We start from the raw sequence: 17,923 nt of genomic DNA, 5'->3' as shown, positions 1-17,923 counted from the left end.
TTTATGAATTAGGTAGACAGCTGGTGCTAATAGTGTGGAGATAATTACAAGAGTTAATTATGTAAGCTGTTATGATTTATGGGGTAAGGACAGTGGCAAATTACTCAAGTTGATAGGGAAAATTGAAGAACAGTTATTATCAAAAAATGGAGTTATGTTACAGACTGAATCATGCTCAGCAGAACATCTGTGTTCACACATATTGGTGTAATAGGGAAAAAATACCCTTCTTTTTGTGTGGCACTAGAAAATAAGCACAAATATGGGGAAAAAACCCAGCAAGTTATCTTCTCCTCTGCAGAAATACGGAAAAAATCCAATTTAGCTGCTTTTCTGTTTTGTATGTGAATGAATAGTTGTTGAAAGCATTTTCTCCTGTATTTTGCTCAGTAACACCTTGCAGCTGGAGTGGGATCAGTTAATGAGCTGCTGCTGAGAGCCACATCGTAACTTAAGTCTTTGGTGTGCAGAGCCAGGAATTTGTACGGCAAAATCCCATCCCTGTTTGCTCTGCTGCTGAATGGTCCAAGGGAAGGTCACAAACACAGTGCTCAGGTCTGTTCTCTACCTCATTTGGAGCAGGGAATCAAATTAGATCTTCCCACAGCCATGCTGGTGCTGTAACCCTCAGCACAATCTGCTTCTCTCTCCAGGTGTTTTGAAAGGTCTCTTCTGCCAGTGGAGAAAAAAAAAAAAAAAAAAAAAAAAAAAGCAAACCCAGCCATGAGACAGTTTGGAGAAAGAGGTTTTGTGTTTCCAGACAGTTGTAATGATTTTTTTTTCCTTTGATGCAACAAACTTTTGGAAGCAGCAGGATTTTGAGTGCTCGAGGGGTGACCGTTGTACAGTCAGTAAGGCAATGAGATGGTGGAGTGGAGTGGAACGGCAGCTGAGTTCCAGAAAAAAAAAAAGGCCCTTCCCCTGAAATGTCAGGGCTGTCTTTGCTCAGGTCATTGAGTGTTTCCAGCACCTTGGTGATCTATGAGTGCATGAGAAGAGAGGAATAACTCGTAGCTGTTCACATCCAGAAAATGCCACTGGGAAGAACAAATAATATTTACTTGAAAATAAAAGGGGAATAGGGAGCATAGTGATTTTTTTTTTCTTTTTTTTTTTTTTTTCCAAATAGTTAGTGGTCCTTCAGAGAAACCCTTTTACACTGATTTCAAGTGTTGTCACAACCAGAGCCAGGTATTTGTCTGAATGGTTTCCATGTTTGCAGAGCTGTATTTGATTTGCCTGCTTTGGTCTGTTGAAAGCAAGGAAACATATAAATGCTGTCCACTCTCAGAAAAACTCCCAACAGCCTCTGTGATTGATATTTAAATGTGTATAATCACAGAATCATCAAATTATTTGTGCTGGAAGGGACCTTTAATGATCACCTGGTCCAGTCCCCGTGCCATGTGCCACCAGTGTCCTCAAGCCTTTCTCCAAAGGGCTGCTCTCAATCCTTTTATCACCCAATCTGTGCTGAAAACACAATACCAAAGCATCTGTTCTGTGTGAGTGACCAGAGAGAAACCATAAGGATTAGCAGGATACTTAAAAATTGAAAAAAAGGGAAAAAAAAAAAAAAAAGGTCTATCAATATTTGCCTCAAGAGCTGTCAATATATGCTTGTTTTTTAACGTGGTTATGGAAAGTCTTGGGTAACTAATGCAATTCGAGCAGATACTGAGCAAAGAGAAGGCAAAGGGGGAGAATTACATCTCTTAAACTCGTGGCCCACTCCTTTCAGAAATCTGTAGGGAAGACACTTCAATTCAGAGAGCCAGGAATGTTCTTGTGTGAGCTGGAGCTGCTGACAGGGGATTGATTTGATGAGTGTGTGATCCAGCTCTATCCCCTTGCACTGCTGGCATTCCCTGCCTGCACATGACCTCTGCCATAGGGAAATCCATGCTAACAGAATTTTCTGCTTTTAGCAAAGACATCCTCACCTTTCTTTTGTGCTGCTGGAGCTGGGTAAGGAGGCCTGAATTCAGGATGGGGCTGAACTATTAATTAGTGAAGTTCTGTTATTCCAGCAGAGATCTGTGCTAGGACTGTGTGAAGCTTCTTTAATAAAATAAGAGAGCAGGGTTCCCTAGTGTGATCACAAAACCAGGATCATTACAAGGCTGCCAAATGAGCTTATGGTAATTATCAAGTGATATATTTGATAATTGTACAGAATTTTGGGTGAGTCCTGCATTAATTAGTAACAGAAGCTGATAGAGACATTCTTTCCTTTGTATCGCTTTAGGTGGGGTAAGATATTTAAAATAAACCAGTTAACCAGTTTAAAATAAACCAGCTTAAAAGCCCTGCTGAAAAACTGAGGTATTTTAATAAGATAAAAGATTATTATTATTTTTTTCTTTTTTTTTTTCATGCAATTGATATAGATTCATAGGTTATTGGCTTTCTAAAAATGGGAAAGGAGCTAATATGCCATGGATTTTTCTGTCACTGGTATCAGAAGCCTTCCTTCCCATTTTTGCCCTGTCCCAGTACAGCTGACTTTCTGGAACAGGAATTCTGATTTTGGAAGAGACTGCTTTTTTAGCCTCTTAACTTGTAATTTAATGGAATTTAAAGATGCTGACACAGGGTGGGTAAAATGGCAGTATTCCAGGTTTTTTGAGTGGTTTTCTTCCTATGAGAGCTCTGTTTTACCCAGAGTCCAACCTGTTGGTGCAGAGACTGGATGCAGAATTCCTTTTCCAGGGGAATGTCTTAGCTCCACATGGAGATTTCTCTCTTTGTTTCATCTGAATGCTGTTGATCAGAGGGTAGTGAGAAGTTGGTTTGTTTGTTTTTTGGTTTTTTTTTTTTTTTTTTTTTTTTTTTTGTTTGTTTTTTTTTATTTCATGCCAGTAGCTTTTGTTTAAAATTTTAAAGCCTTTCCTTCAAGTTTACAAATCATTGAGGTTCATTGGCAAACACAGCCTCTAGCACCATTTGTCATCTTGTGCTCTCTTGCTGGCACTCTTCCATGATTATATTTGAGTCCCGCCTTTTGACATGATGGAAACTTATTTTTTGAATGGCAAAAACAAAATAAATAAGTAAAAAAAAAAAAAGAGCAGCAAACATTTATGAAGGAATTGGGCTCAAATAGAATACACCAGTAGTTCCTTTTGAAAAAGAGGATTGACTTTGGGGGTGCTGTTTTCTACATGTGGATTACGAGAAGTGTTAGAAAAAGTCTCCATGTTCTGTGGTAATTTGGATTTTCCTGTGGACTGTTTAGTTGTGGACTCAGCAGCTGAGGCATTAGCAAAGGTTTTCTGCCAGTGCTGGATCCTCTTCATATCTAGGACCTGCACATGTTCATCTGCTCTGCACAGACTGACACAGAAGTTCTTAACTGAGGAGACTTCAAGCACTCGTAGACAATTTAAGTGATTTTTATCTATTTCTGCATATTAAGCAGCATAGGAAAAAGCAGTTCTTTTATTTCAAAAAGGCCCTAAAGAAAATAGTAATCAATATTTTACTTCAATTTATAATTATTTCCACATTGGGAAGTTCTGGTAAACTTTTCTTATTGTTTGGTGGTGGGTTAGAATTATTTGCATTTCTGTAGGTATCCATAACTAGATGCCAATGATAATGATCAACTATGAAAGGATCTTCAGGAAATTTCATGAGAAATATTTGCAAGGGAAAGCTAATAAAGAAAATAATATTTCTAGATAAAAACAGTGGAAAAAAAACCCCATATGATGGATGAATATTACATTCCAGTAGCCAAGCAGACTCCTTCCTGAAAGAAGGCTCTGGAATACATTTTTTTCCCTCCCAGTACATCCATTTTCAAGCCCTGATTATATATATAGATATAGGTCCATATATTTATTCTTCCACAGTCTGTAGTTTTAAGATGTGATTTGGAAAAAAAAAAAAAAAAACAAAACTGGCTGAAAGAAAGAAAAAGGTAACACAAAGAGCGTGGTAAGAGGCTTTTTGGTCAAAACTGTACCACAGAACTTGTCACTCTTCTGGTAATAGAGATGAGACAACAGTGAATTTTCATACTTGTTTTAGGATCTTTTGGTTTTCAGTGAAATGTCTTTATTACAAAGGCATTTATTTTCTTACAGCAAATTTGTGGCTTAGAACACTAATGCAACACTATAGGTGCCCTGGTTTGTATCCTGGTTAGGGAGAACTGCATCCCTGCTCATTTTTTTGTGCATTTAACACCTGATAGTACCCAATTGAATATTCCTGTTTTACAGAGCAGCAGCCTGGTACTGCTGGAGTCATGCTGGATTCCCTCTTTGCCCAGCACTCAGCTGTGGGATGTACACACTGGGCTGTGTTTTTAAGCTTTCTAATCAGTTTATTGATAGCTCAATAAAGAATTCCTTCAGGAGATTCTGCAAACGTGGAGGCAGAGTTTCCTTCTGTTTAAATACTGGTGGGATCATTTTGCTGCCTGCTGTGGTTTTATGACAAAATACTGGGAGTACAGTGAAGCAGCACTAAGGCAAAGAGTTTTCACCAGTGGGAGCTCTTTGTACCTTTCACATCTGGAAAACAGCCACAATGTTTTTGTCACCAGTTGCATGTCACTGCCAGTACATTATTTCAAGGGACAATTGCTTCTTGAATGGTTTCTGATCCTTGTGTGTTCAGGTTCTATTTTATCAGTATCTTCATTTTTTTAAAAATGAAAACAAGTGACAAAAACGATGCTTTGGCACCACAGCCCTGCCATGCCTGGTTCTTATCTTTTTCTTTTTGCTGCTTGGCTGTGATTTGCTTAGCCCGGACTGAGGAGAGGTTAAAAGGAAAACCCTCTTTTGGGGGACATGCTGCTGGATTTTATACTTCCAGTTTTATCTATTCAAAACATGTGGCCACTACATCTCTTCCAGGGCACAGAAAATAGTGTCAGGGTTGAATGAGGTGTTCCTATAAATAGGGAATTGTTCAAACTCACAAAAAGTTGTTTTTCCTGCCCAAAGGTAACGACGCTGGTGAACACGAGCAATAAAGGACCGTCTGGCAAGAAGAAAGGGCGCTCGAAGAAGGCTCACGTTTTGGCTGCCTCAGTGGAGCAGGCCACTCAGAACTTCTTGGAAAAAGGAGACCAAATTGCTAAAGAGAGCCAGGATCTCAAGGAGGAGTTGGTTGCTGCTGTAGATGATGTTCGAAAACAAGGTATGTGGGAAAATGTCAATTCTTTTTCTTTTCTGCCAAGGTTGGGGTTAATTTGTGAGATGGTATTTCTTGTTTGGACTCAGATGTTTATTAGTTCTTATCTATGTTGCAGTCTCACAAACCTGAGTTCTACTTCATTAACAAGGTAAAAATGGAGCCCTGTCTCTCATGCTACAAGGCCTTTTAAAGATAAACCGTCCAATTAAGAAATGGCACCTAAATTATTTTTACTTTTAACCCAATAACCAACCACCCATGGCCCACAATGTGGACTTTTTTATCCAATACACAAAAAGAAGGTGAAGAAGAAGATGAAGAAGAAGGACCAATCTCTGCCCTAAAACCTCTATATTACTTTATATCTATTACTATATTCTAAAACCTTAAACTCTTAAGTTTTTCACCATATGATATCACACACTTCTATTCAAACTCCACACCCACAATCCCAGTTCTGTCATTCCGTTTTGGAAGCCTTCTCCACAGCCTCAGGTCAAATGCAGTGTTCTCCTGGGGGTCAGTGCCTGGCAGCACAGAAAGCCTGGAATTCTCAGTAATTTACCAGGGTTCCAACAGGAAAAAATGCTTGATGGGAGTAGAGCTTTGCCCAGTGCCAAAGCTTATTGTTCCATTTTCAGCCTGTTTTTTATTCTGTTATGTGACAAAATGATGTGATTTTCTTCGCTTGGCTGAATCTGAGCAGTGGTTTAAAGCCTGTGGGTGCAAATGTAGAACTAGGATTATGGTACATATGTTTCTGAACATTCTAACAATTAACAACCAAATAAAAGAGCAATGTAGAAGTACTTGTGATTTCAAATATATAAAAAAATAATATCAAAGCCTGAAAATAGAGGTATAATAACAATATGAAGACAATTATTTTCTGGGTGTTGTTGATAAAATAAATGGATACTCACAAGATCTGACAATTTTCTTTCAAAAGATAAAATGGATATGAAGTGCTTTCAAATTTACCTGCGTGGTTGGGGAAAAATATGTTTTCAATATATGCCTATGACAAAATGTTTCCATTTTATTGACTTTGATTGTAATTATTTTTATTGCAGCAGAATTAAGTACCTTTTAGGTTTATTCCATTGTAAGTCCTATAATCTAAAGATACCACCTGCCAGTATCATCAGCCCTGGGTGTTAGAACAAGACTGAGAGATCTCCAACTGAGATTTCAAAAGGAATCTAAAGGATTTGGGTGTAAAATACTGATATTCAGTGAGTTACTCCCCTAGAACTCATACTATGTTTTTTTTTTTTTTTTTTTATCTTGTGAAAATTGGACTGAAGTGATCATAAGAGAAAGCAGGGTTAAATTTTGTGTATATAAGCACTGATAAGTGAATATTCTAGTCGGTTCTATCCTGAGGGTATTTTTTCCTCCTCTCTGTTCTGTGTATATTTGATTTCACTGTTTTCATGTTCCTGTGTGGTTTGGGTTTTCTTAAATATTCAATTGTCAGTACATCAGAGTAAGTTAAGTATTTGCTGTATGCTCTATCTACAATGATATTCCAGTATTCTAGTGGGATTTTATGGGTTTTGTTGGTTATTTTTTCTGCTGGATTTTTGTTGTTGTGATGATGGGGTTTTGGTTGGGTGGGTTTTTTTTTTTAGATTTTTAATGCTGATGCCTGGCTGTTCTGGCATTAATTTTCATTTGTCAGCTACTTCAGTTTCCTGTTGCTTACATGACTTATTTTGTGTTGTGTCAAGTTGTTGCTCAGCACCTTCAGTGGTGACATGAGTGCCCATGTTCTCTCTGAATTTATAAACTTTTCCCTTTTGGGTTTGTGATGCTGACTCAGCTTCTCCTGAGTTAGAGGCACCAACCCAAACTTGCACACGCTTTATCTAGACTGAATTTCTGATTTTTTACATGACAAAAAGACTTTTACTTTTCTTAACCTATATTTAGAAACAACCAACCCAAACAACAATGAGAAAGCAGAGAGGAGGAAAAAGATTTTAAACAGAATTACACAGAATGACACAGACATTCATCTCTTGTCAACACTCCAGGCTGGGAAAAAAGCCTGTCAGAAAAGTGGAGCAGCTTTTTTGGGGGTCTGTTCAACACGATCCCATAATGAGGAGAGCAGGAGACACCACACACCATTATTAGCACCCACGAGCCGTGTAAATGAGACCAGCCCTGGTGTGATGTGAAATGATATGTTTAGCTGGGTGGCATAAAGAGCTGGATTAATGAACTGAGGCTGTGTTTTCCTGGCTGATTTCCTGGCAGGGTTCCAGCTGGGATAATTACATCGTCAACCTAAAACTGTCTGCGGCACTTACAGCTGGCTCTTGGTGTGCTCCTCATTTCCTGCCCTGCGTTGCTGGGTAATGTTGTGTCCTACTAAAGGCAGCAATTCACTCCAGGGACTCCTGCTTTCCATTGATAGGTGTGGAACAAATGCTCTGGAATGAATGAAAGTGTCCATAGTGCTGAGATTCTTGTTCCCTCTGTGGTGTGGAAGGGTAAATTCTGTTGGCTGTAGAAAACTTGTGTGACAAACAGGTTTGATTTACGAAACCCGTTCTAAAAACACAAAGAGCAAAAACCAAAAGATTTGATGCCTAAAGCTCATCCCTGTGTATCTCTGTATCCCATAATGATTCCATAATAGGAACACTTATACTTCAAAACCACCTAAGATTGAGATTATCCAGTTGCTGGGCCATTAAATACTTTGCTGTGTGGGTGTTTATTCTGGTACTGTCAGAGTTGTGTAAAAGATCTCCCAGATGGGGGACAAAGAAGACCTGGGAAATGTGGAAGTTTATCATTCATGTCTTTTTATATTAGAGAGAAGGAAAAGCAGACAGGTGGTGGAACCAGATGATCTGTAGGGTCCCTTCCAACCCAAACCATTCCATGATTCCGTGACCTTAAAGAGTGAAACTACAAACCCTGAGAAGTGCAGGGAAGTGAAGAAGAATTCACAGGAATAAAAATACAGTATATGCTATACTCATAGCATAAGTGTCTAAATGCATCTGATCTTTTATTGATCAGTAGAGAGGAAGGAAATTCCCTGTGGAGGAGAAGTTCAGGCCATGATTGACACAAAAATCTACCAAGAACTGCAGTTCCACTGGGCTCCAGTTTGATTAAATTTGTTAGGACACAGCTTGGGACACTGCAGAAAGCAGCACAAGGAAATAGGCTGTATTCATGTAAATTTATTCTATCTGGTAAATGGCTTTGGTAATATCTGTCTGTAGGTATGTGCTGGTGACTGCCTGATTTTAATGTAATTTTCCTGGAAGTTTTCTGGCATATGGATGAAACTTCCATTAGAAACTTGATTTAGTCCAGCTCCTGGTTGTTGTGTTTTAAATTGTTTTGCTTTTCGATCATGGTAGATAAAATTTCACACCACAATATGAAATTCATACTTCGATCAAGGGACAGAAAATAGCTGTTGATGTCTTTTGTGTTTGAAGACAGGGTAAAGTTGAGGTAGACTTAATTTTTTGCTCATGCAGATTTATGGACATTGTAAAAAAAGAATGTGATCTGTGTACTCTGTGACTATCTTGACATTGTGGATGAACATCTCTGAGACATGAAAGTGACTTCAATTTCCTTGCAATTTTTTTCTCTCTGACAGAACACACTAAAAATAATAATTTTAGTGCTTTAATGCTTTCAACCATCTAGTTTTGAAAATATTTTCAATGAAGTTTTAAAATTAAAACTAAATTCTGTGAAAGATGGTTTCTAGAGAATCTAGAGAATCTAGAATCTAGATAACCTGTTTTTTCAGACCAAAAAAACCCCATATCTTTTCACTTAAACATATGTTCTCCTTATGCTTATTTATAAACATTTTCACTGAATTATATGAGAACTCTTTTTTGCTTACAGAAGTTAGCATGTGCTAGTTCTTGATAGAGGAAAAAGTGTCTGTGGAAAGAAATTACTGGAAAGCAGGTTTTTTAGACAAACTAGAATTTCTATTCATTCTGAAAGGTGAAGTGGGGCATGTGGGCAGTCCTGCTTAATGGGAGGCTCTGCACTTTTGAAAGAACCTGTATGTACAATAAACATATTCTCTTTTTTCCAATAATATCTGTGATGAGGTGCTCTGCAACTTGCTTTTTGTCTGGCTAGTGGCTCATGCCTGGGCTGAAAGCTTTTAGCACAAAGATTTGAAGTCTTCTATTCAGCAAATCACTGGAGCCATGGCCTGAAAACTCTTACCTTGTTAATAAAAAATATTCCTTTTCTATTTTGAATTGCTTGTTGTGTATGGAAGCGACTTCAATTGTTATCCATGTTTGCAATGCTCCTCCTGAGAAATCTGGGCCTCTAAATGCCATTCCATGCAAATACTCTAATGCTGGCTCTTTCAGACTTTTTTTCCATCCATTATCTTTCAGCTCTCTGAGAACTGAGTTGCAGAAAGACGTCAAAATTCCTATTCCCAAATTATTTAGAACACTTCTGATGAAAAAGCAGATGTTGCAGAGCATCTCCAAGAGCTGCTATAGAGAAGAGTAGGGTCAGGGGTTCCCAAAACCAGGAGTGAGGCTGCTGCAGCTCCATGGCCCCAGTTTGAAGCAGGAACGAGACTGACCCTGTATTTCCAGTGGGCACATGCACACAAGCATATAATGTGCTCATATAATATGCATCTATATGATTTATTTATGGCTGACCACACACATCAGCCTCTCAGCACTCACTGTTCTATGGTTCTGTGAGACACTGGAACTGTCTGCTCAAAGAGGTGGTAGATGTTCCATCACTGGAAATATTCAAGGTCAGGTTGGATGGGGCTCTGAGCGACCTGGTCTAGTTAAGATGTCCCTGCTCATTGCAAGGGATGGACTAGGTAACCTTCAAAATCCCTTCTAACCCAAACTATTTTATCTTTTTCTGTGAAACAAATGCAACAGCACCAATGTCTTGTCCTGCTCCACTCTGTTCCTGATCAGGATTGATCCTTAAGGAGAAAACTAAAAGTGGAGGAAAAATGAAATGCATACTGGGCATGGCAGGGGGGTTGGAACTAGATAGTCCTTTAAGGTCCCTTCCAACCCAAACCATTCCATGATTTTATGACTTTCTGTACACATTAGGTTTAGGCTTTTTGGGAGAACTTGGTAATGCCAATTGGCTGTCCAAGGATCTTCACTTCTTCTCTATTCTCTGCACCATTTCCAAGAGACTTATTTCTGTTTGGCCTTGGCTGGAGCTTTTCTGATATTCATTTCACTTTTCAGTGTTTTGTTTAAGGTCATGTTAGTTTAAATTTATGAAAGCGACTTCCATCTCCTGGGTATGTTTATTATACAGGGTAGTTGGTGTTTGATATATTGCCTGAACATGCCAGTTTGAGACAGATTTTGCAAAAGCAGTGATACAAGTTTGAAAAGTAATATAAATTAATACATCTGGCAATTTTTTAATACTATATTTATTTACATTGTCTTTCTTGAAGATTTTATACTATTGTGGCTTTATATCAGGATACAATCCGAATAACATTTCTTTAACATGACAATTTCTGACAGTTGTCAAATATAAAATTATACTCAGAAACTGAAAGATAGGAAAGTAGTGTTTCCTCTAGAAATATTTGACTTGAATATTAAAATCAAATCCTAAAACTACTGCTTGTTCTTTTACAGGAAATGTTACTGTTAGTAAAGGTTTTATTTGAGAAAGTATTGCAGAAATGCAGCACAGTTAAAAAAAATCCATATCAAGGGACTGTAACTAGGCCATGTTTTGCAGTAAATATTTAACTCCACCACCCATTAGTATGCATGAAATTTCTGGATTCAGGTCAAATTTGGAGAACAGTTTCACTAGGATTTAAATTAAGAAAATTATTAAAAGAAAAAACCAAAAAGATCTAACAAATTGGAATAGGTACCACAGGCAGTTATCTTGCCCTCTTCTGTCTTGCAGCAGTAATTCCCAAACTGGATAGGCTTAATCCACAGTGAGTAATCCTCAGCAGCATTTAATGTGCAGCCTTTTCAATTAAGTTTTGAGCTAACCATGAGCAATGTTCTGCAAGGAGATTTCCTCCATGCATGAAATCTGTATTTGTGTCCCCTCTGTGCGTAATTCAATGTGGAGATTGGAGCTGAAGTCCCTGACCCCTCAGAACGGTTCTGTGAAGCTGCAGAGCACCACAGGGTGAGCATCTCAACCTCTCTTTTTGAAGCTCTTCTGATTTATGTGTTACTGAAACTTCCTCTGAGTCCCAGCTGAGTGCTGGAAATGAAATCACTGTTGATTCATTAGGCAGAAATTCTGAACTGAAATTCTTTTTCTTCAACATTAAAAAAAAAATAAAAAAAGGAAATAAAAAAGGAAAAGTTTGAGTCATCTTTGAACTGGAAAATCAGTTATTTTAGTCTGTTGGATCAAAAGTATTTGGAAGGAAATTCCTTTTAGCCTGGCACAGGAGTGACCTCAGATGACTGTATAGGTCAGTGATGGAAGTTTTGAGCAGAGCAAAGGAACTGAGAGTTTCACCAGCTGTCTGATCAAGCATAGGGAAACTGGTGGGAGATAGGAGTGGTGCAGAGACTTTGTCTGGGATATTCAAATTGGGAAGTAGCATACTGAAGAGAGAAAGAGTCAGGGAGATGAGCTTAAGGTTTGGTCATTGCTTTGTGCTTCCTTCACTGAACAGTGAATTTTCAGTCTTTCAAAAACTAACTAGAAAATTGCAAGAATGAAAAAAAAAAAAAAAAAAAAAGATTTGCCAACAAACTTTTACAGTAAAATTTAATTCTGTTGAGCAAATTCTGCAAAAGAATTAAGTTTTTAGAAGTGATATTTTCTGTGTTTAGAATAGAACTGTAAATACTACTATAATTCATCTAAGATGTGAGGGTCTTGGGTTTGGATCCATGTTACCAGGATTATTTCTGCTTAGTTAAAAGCGGGAATGGCATTAAACTGAAGGAGGGCAGGTTTACATTAGATATGAGGGGAAAATCCTCCCTGTGAGGCTGGTGAGGCCCTGGCACAGGTTGCCCAGAGAAGCTGTGGGAGCGGAGGCTCTTCCTTTCATGGTGGCCTTTACAGAAGGCGGGAGTGTCTTTTCAGAGGTGCTTGCTTACGGTTTGCAACCGTAGCCACTGCTAAAGATTCATTTCACAATTAGAAACTGTTTTGACGTGAATTTTGCAAACTCTGGTGGCAGCAAGGAAAGCCAGCAAGGTCCTGGGGTGAGGCCGCCATGTGCCTGTGCAGACAGAGCGCTCCTTTCATCCCCGCACGCCACAGCGGCCGTGGCAGAGCCCGTAAATGGCGGGAACCAACAGCGGGAGCGACGCAGACCCCGCACCAGGTGGAAGATTTTTGTCTGCCTCTAGAACTGCTCTGTGGGCTCCTGCCTTTCTGGTACGGGTTGCTGCCATCTTGTCTCTTTGTTCCTGGGGCCCACAGTCACCCTTTTGGAGGGGAAGGGTGTGGCACCATCTTCCCTTTGTCCCTCAGCCGCACGGCCGCCTCAGGCGGGCGCCATCTTGGGAAGGCTAGTTCCAACATTTTGGGTCTCTCTTTGTGTCCGTGAGGTTTGTGAGATGGGCAGTTTTGTGTCTAGTAGTTATTTACTGTTGTTTTTTTTGCCTGTTGTTGCTCCATTTGTTAGTAAACAGTTGTTTTTTCTCTTATATCTACTCATAATCTTTCCTTACTGGTGGCAGGGGATTGGTTGGAATTAAGTGGAGGTGACTCATTTTGGAGTGTCCAACTTTATAAATGCTCTTAAACCAAGACACTGCCCCATGTCTGGAAGTGTTCAAGGCCGAGCTGGATGGGGCTTGGAGCAACCTGGTCTAGTGGAATGTCCCTCTGTCCATGGCAGGGGATGGAAAAAGATGAGCTGTAAGGTCTCTTCCAACCCAAACCATTCCATAATTCTGTGATTATCCAGTGGCATTTAATGGGAAAGATACAAGCAGTCCTTGGAGCACTAAGCTCTATCTGGGAGTCTTCCTTGCTCAGTCCTTCTATTTGCCTACAGTACGTTTTGTTCTGTGTTCTTTATTTTTTGACTGCATTTTCCATGGCAGTCATCCAGCTTCAGAAGTTGTATAAAAGCTTCTTTCTCCCATACAGATTAGGCTTTAATTTTGGATATGGTTTCAGAAAGTGGTATTCGATAAGAGAAGTATTAAAAATGACAGCATGAAAATTTGAAATATACTTTCTAATATCTGAGTCCTAAAAGATGCTTAGTCAGTGTATAAAAGGCTTTAATTTATTGCCTTTCCATTTACCATTTTGAACACGTCTTTTTCTGAAGTACATTTTTCACATACTACAAAGGCCAGTAATACTTTACAGAGTGAGGGAATAGAAAATGTTATAATCAAATAACAGGCGCTGATTTCCTCTGAGAAGTGTCAAATTATAGCATTCTGATCTCCAGCTATCTTGTTCTCTCTGTTTTAATCCCTTTATCAGAGACAAATTCTTTTTAGACTTTAGATCTGTGAGATATTCCAGCTGCTGTTTATATATGAACAGGGGAAAAGGAGCCTTTTCTGTATCACTGATGGAATTTAGAATTATTTTTATATCTACTAAAAATAAAATTGTAGGCTCTCCACTGATTTTGATTTCAGATGTTTGCAAATTTCATTCAGCTTTAATTGTTCCAATTGACTTTGAGATCTGTTTTTTTTTGTTTTTTTTTGAGGGGGGGGTTTAGTTGTAGATAAGTCAGTTGTTAACCTCTGTTCATATTATGTGATTTCTACGGTATGTGATGAAATGTATGTGTTTTTTCTTCAGAAAATATTTCACCTCTACTTCCTTTCACCTGTTTGTGGTGGACTTTATGGTTTTAAATAGTTTCTTATTTTATTTATTCAACACTTAACCTGTCTGAACAGAGAATTTGGGTGGAACTTGGGCAAAAAAGGAGAGTCTGTGACCTTTGTGAAAAGGGACAAGGGATGGGCAGCTCAGGAAAGCTACAGGGACGTTTGGAGGTCATGAAGGGAGAAAATGGCAAGGGCCAAAGCCCAGCTGGGATTGAAACCTGGCTGCTGGCATAGAAAACCAATAAAAAAGGATTCTATAAATTCATTAATGACAGGAGTAGGGTCAGTTTTGGGGACTTCATTCTGTTCCAATATCTGCCCTTCAGCTCAGAGCGCTGGGTACCTGAAGGACAACTCTTACTGTTGGAGACTGAGGCGAAGAAGGAATTTAGTACCTCAGCATTTTCCTCATCCTTTGTGACTGATTTTGCTCTGCATCCAGTAAAGGATGGACATCATGGAATCAGGGAATGGTTTGGGATGAAAGGGACCTTAAAGCTCATCTAGTTCCAACGCTCTGCCATGGCCAGGGACTCCTTTCACCAGACCAGGTTACTCAGAGCCATCTCCAGCCTTGATTCCTCTCAGCCTCCCTTCTGCCATGCCCAGCTATTTAGAAAGGACAGTCCTAGCACTCAACCATCGTTTTTTTCTATTACCTATAGAGGCTTAGACTAATGATCATTTCTTTCTGTTCTCATTACAAACCTAATGATAATTATGTCTTGTTTATGAGCCTTTTCCTGTGCACAACAGCAATCGGCCTTTCTGGGTGTTGATGGAGGGCTGTAGATTAATTTTATGTTTTGATCTCTGCACTGGAATGTAAATTCACACCATGAAGCTCAGTTAGCTCATTATATCTCTGCACAGAAGCTCTTGCAATTTTTAAACATCCAAGCAATGAGTGTAGTTATATAAAGGAGCTCTTATATTAACACATAGGTGTCACTGCATGTATGTGAATTCCCACTGAAACAGGCAATAAATTCTTAGGTTACTAAAATGTTGCCAAGTCAAAATTGGTTTTGTAGTCTTCGAAAATTAATTTTTAAATGTAATTCTCAATTTTGGAAAGATAAACTTAATTTTCATGTAAGCTGAGGCTTTGAGTATGATTTTAGAATCTTTGGTTGTTTTATGGTGAAAAAATAACTGCATCGGATCTCAAATATAGGTTATTATAAACCATGTGTGCAGATTATGTGAACTAACAGAAGAAATGAAATAAATTTTTAAAAAATTCTCTTGTACCTTTTATCTATTTCTCTGCATAAATCTGCAGATGCTCTCTCTGTATTTTATGTTTTCTTCTTTTTCATCTTTTTCCTGTTGTAAGTCTATACTGTAGATTTTCCCTGTGCTGATGACTCTCCCATGTCTGCTTTTCTCCTTTCTCATCCTCTCTCATACTGGAGTATCTTTCTAAATTTTTGTATTGAAAATTTTCCTGTTATTTTTCTTTCTTGGCTGCAAACCCCTCAGCTGTCCAACATTAATGTGCCAGTCCTCTTAATCCCAGCTGGGGTTGTGGGAAGGTTTTTTTTTTTTACTTTTATCCATGTTTGTTCCCCAGATTAAGCAGTGCTCCCTGCTTCTCTTACTGCTTCTTTCAAGATATTCAGGTAGGATCTAAGTGTAAGGAAAAGGATAAATTAGCAGGAATACAAAAGTGACCCTCAAAATGAATAGGGAGCTGATTATCCACCAGATTGATCAATCTCATCATCAATCCTTCCCCCTCCTCACAGTGCTTCCCATGTGCTGGCATTATCAACTTGCTGCTCCCTCTTTTTCACAGTTCACTGGGATTTTTAGATGAATTTTGTTATGAAAATGCTTCTTGCTGGAAAATATCAACCCTTTGAACTGAAGCTTATCCCCAAAGATATCAATTTCAAATAATCTCTTTATTGGATATTTTTTATATGATAGTAGAGAGTGATGGAACTGATTCTAATTATGATTTTGAACTTAGTTCATGGTGCCTTGGGCACAGATAGAATCTGCCCTTGAAGTTGCTTTCCTGTAGAGTATTTGTGAGGCTCTTCAAGCCCCAGAATGAAAATAATATCCAGAATGGTGGAATCTGTGTGCCTAATGCTGAATGCCACAGTTGTCTTCTTGGAGTGCTTCCTTTTCTGTGAATTTTGGGTGCTTTTCAAATGTTGCTCCTTTCTATACCTTTCTGTAAGTGGAGGGCATTGCTCTGATACGTTAAATTCATTAATGAAAGTTCTATTTAAATTAATAAATTGTTACACAGAAACCCATTAAATGATTAAACTTAAGATGTTAATCACTAGGACTTACAGATTTTTCTTTGTCAGTTCTATTCATTTTAGTCCTTTTTTGCAATAATGATTTCAATAAATGTACCATGCACAGTTCACCAGAAAGGCAGCAAATTTTCCTGACATTTTCCACTGTAGTTTCTTTTTTAGCTGATGAACTCTTCTACTCATTTTGAATGTGCTTCTTGATGCAACCTTGCAGCATTTGGATAAAGAAGAAGATACTTATTTTAAATTAGAGATTTCAAATTTTTAGTATGAACAAAGAAGTTGTGGGAAAATTGGTAGTTGAACTACTAGCTGATAGGACAAGGGAGAAGAAATTTCAACTTAGAGTAGATGTAGATGGGATATTGGGAAAAAATTGTTCTCTGTCAGGGTGAGGAGGCCCTGGCACAGGGTGCCCAGAGAAACTGTGGTTGCCCCTGGATCTCTGGAAGTGCCCAAGGCCAGGTTGGATACTGGGGCTTGGAGCAACCTGGGACAGTGGGAGGTGTCCCTGCCCATGGCAGGAGGTGGGACAAGATGGTCTTTGATGTCCTTTCCATCCCAAACCTTTCTGTGATTCCATTTTTCTGTCAAACATTGTGGTTCAGCAGCATGATTTTTGCCAGGATACAAATAAAGCCACAGTTGAGCTTGAGTTTTTAAATTTGCCTCTGTATTTATTGATATCTCAAGAGGTCCAATGTGTTTTCGTGTTCCCAGACACGGTGCTGTGCATCTAAAATATTCATGTTGATGTTCCCTGAACTCTCCTGTTCAGTGAAGGCAGATCAGTTTAGTGTGCCCCTGAAGGATGTTAATCCTTGGAGTAACTGAGTTACAGACAAAGAGGGATTAGAGATGCTAATGTATCCTCACATCCCAAACAATTTAATTTTGAATTGAAATTTAATTGGTGTTTTATTGTACTTAAGTGTATCAGTGATGTTCCAAATGCACTATTAATCTGAGTATTAATTAGACAATTTCTTCCTAAAACATAACATTCATGGACAAATTGTCTTACATTGTCATAGATAATGGCTAAATATCTTAAAAGTTCTGTATTCTTGCTATTTTCAGTCCCTCAGGAAAGAAGCAGTTGGGTTAATTAAAATTACATATTTTAATGGTCCATGAAGTGAATGATGTGGTGTGTTCTTGGATCTAAGAGAGAACATTGAATCTAAAATACCTACTAGATTGAAGGATAGCCATTGTGCTTTAAAATGCAGAGTGATTCATCTTCCATCACTCTGTCTAAATATCAAATGTAAAGTGAGTCAAATGTAAGTGAACTGGAATGTCTGTACAATCAGTTCCAGAGAGACACAGCTCCAGGAGCTGAAATGTGACAGGAAAAGATCAGGCTTGATCAGAGATTGCCTTTTCTGGCCTTGAAATCCATTAAAACAATGAGAACAGTGGTCATCCTCCCACAGATGGAGAGCAAAGTCCCAGCTGAAAGTGGAAGAGGAGATGAGTTTAGGGGACATAGCAGTAAAGATTTAGGAAAATGTTTTAAGGAAAGGGAAGACTAAACAGCCATTTGTGTGAAGCTTTTAGAATTCTGAATAGAATTTTTGATGCATGTTTGTATTTAGTAAGTGTATAGGACAAAAATGGTCTACAAATTGCTTCCCACATTCTGATAATGTCAAA

General features: G+C 38.6%; 1 protein-coding gene across 15 annotated transcripts in view; it reads left to right on the top strand.

Moving 5' to 3' along the window:
- CTNNA2 (catenin alpha 2) overlaps positions 1 to 17,923 on the top strand; it is a 468,972-nt gene that overhangs the window by 96,582 nt on the left and 354,467 nt on the right. For 12 of the 15 annotated variants that reach the window (XR_008436616.1, XR_008436617.1, XR_008436618.1 and 9 more), the window contains exon 3: positions 4,962 to 5,157. Coding sequence is in view for 6 of the 15 variants with exons in the window: in XM_053974852.1 (XP_053830827.1) it covers positions 4,962 to 5,157 (196 nt within the window). In the remaining 9 variants the exon portion in view is untranslated. Of the gene's footprint in view, positions 1 to 4,961; positions 5,158 to 12,430; positions 12,553 to 12,643; positions 12,726 to 17,923 lie in introns of those variants that run through there. The other 3 variants (XM_053974853.1, XM_053974859.1, XM_053974858.1) reach the window with 3 other exon arrangements.

Source organism: Vidua macroura, chromosome 4 (assembly GCF_024509145.1).
Source record: "Vidua macroura isolate BioBank_ID:100142 chromosome 4, ASM2450914v1, whole genome shotgun sequence".
NCBI classification, from domain to species: domain Eukaryota; kingdom Metazoa; phylum Chordata; class Aves; order Passeriformes; family Viduidae; genus Vidua; species Vidua macroura.
The sequence above is the reverse complement of the archived record's forward strand: the minus strand, read 5'-3'. Positions and strand labels throughout refer to the sequence as shown.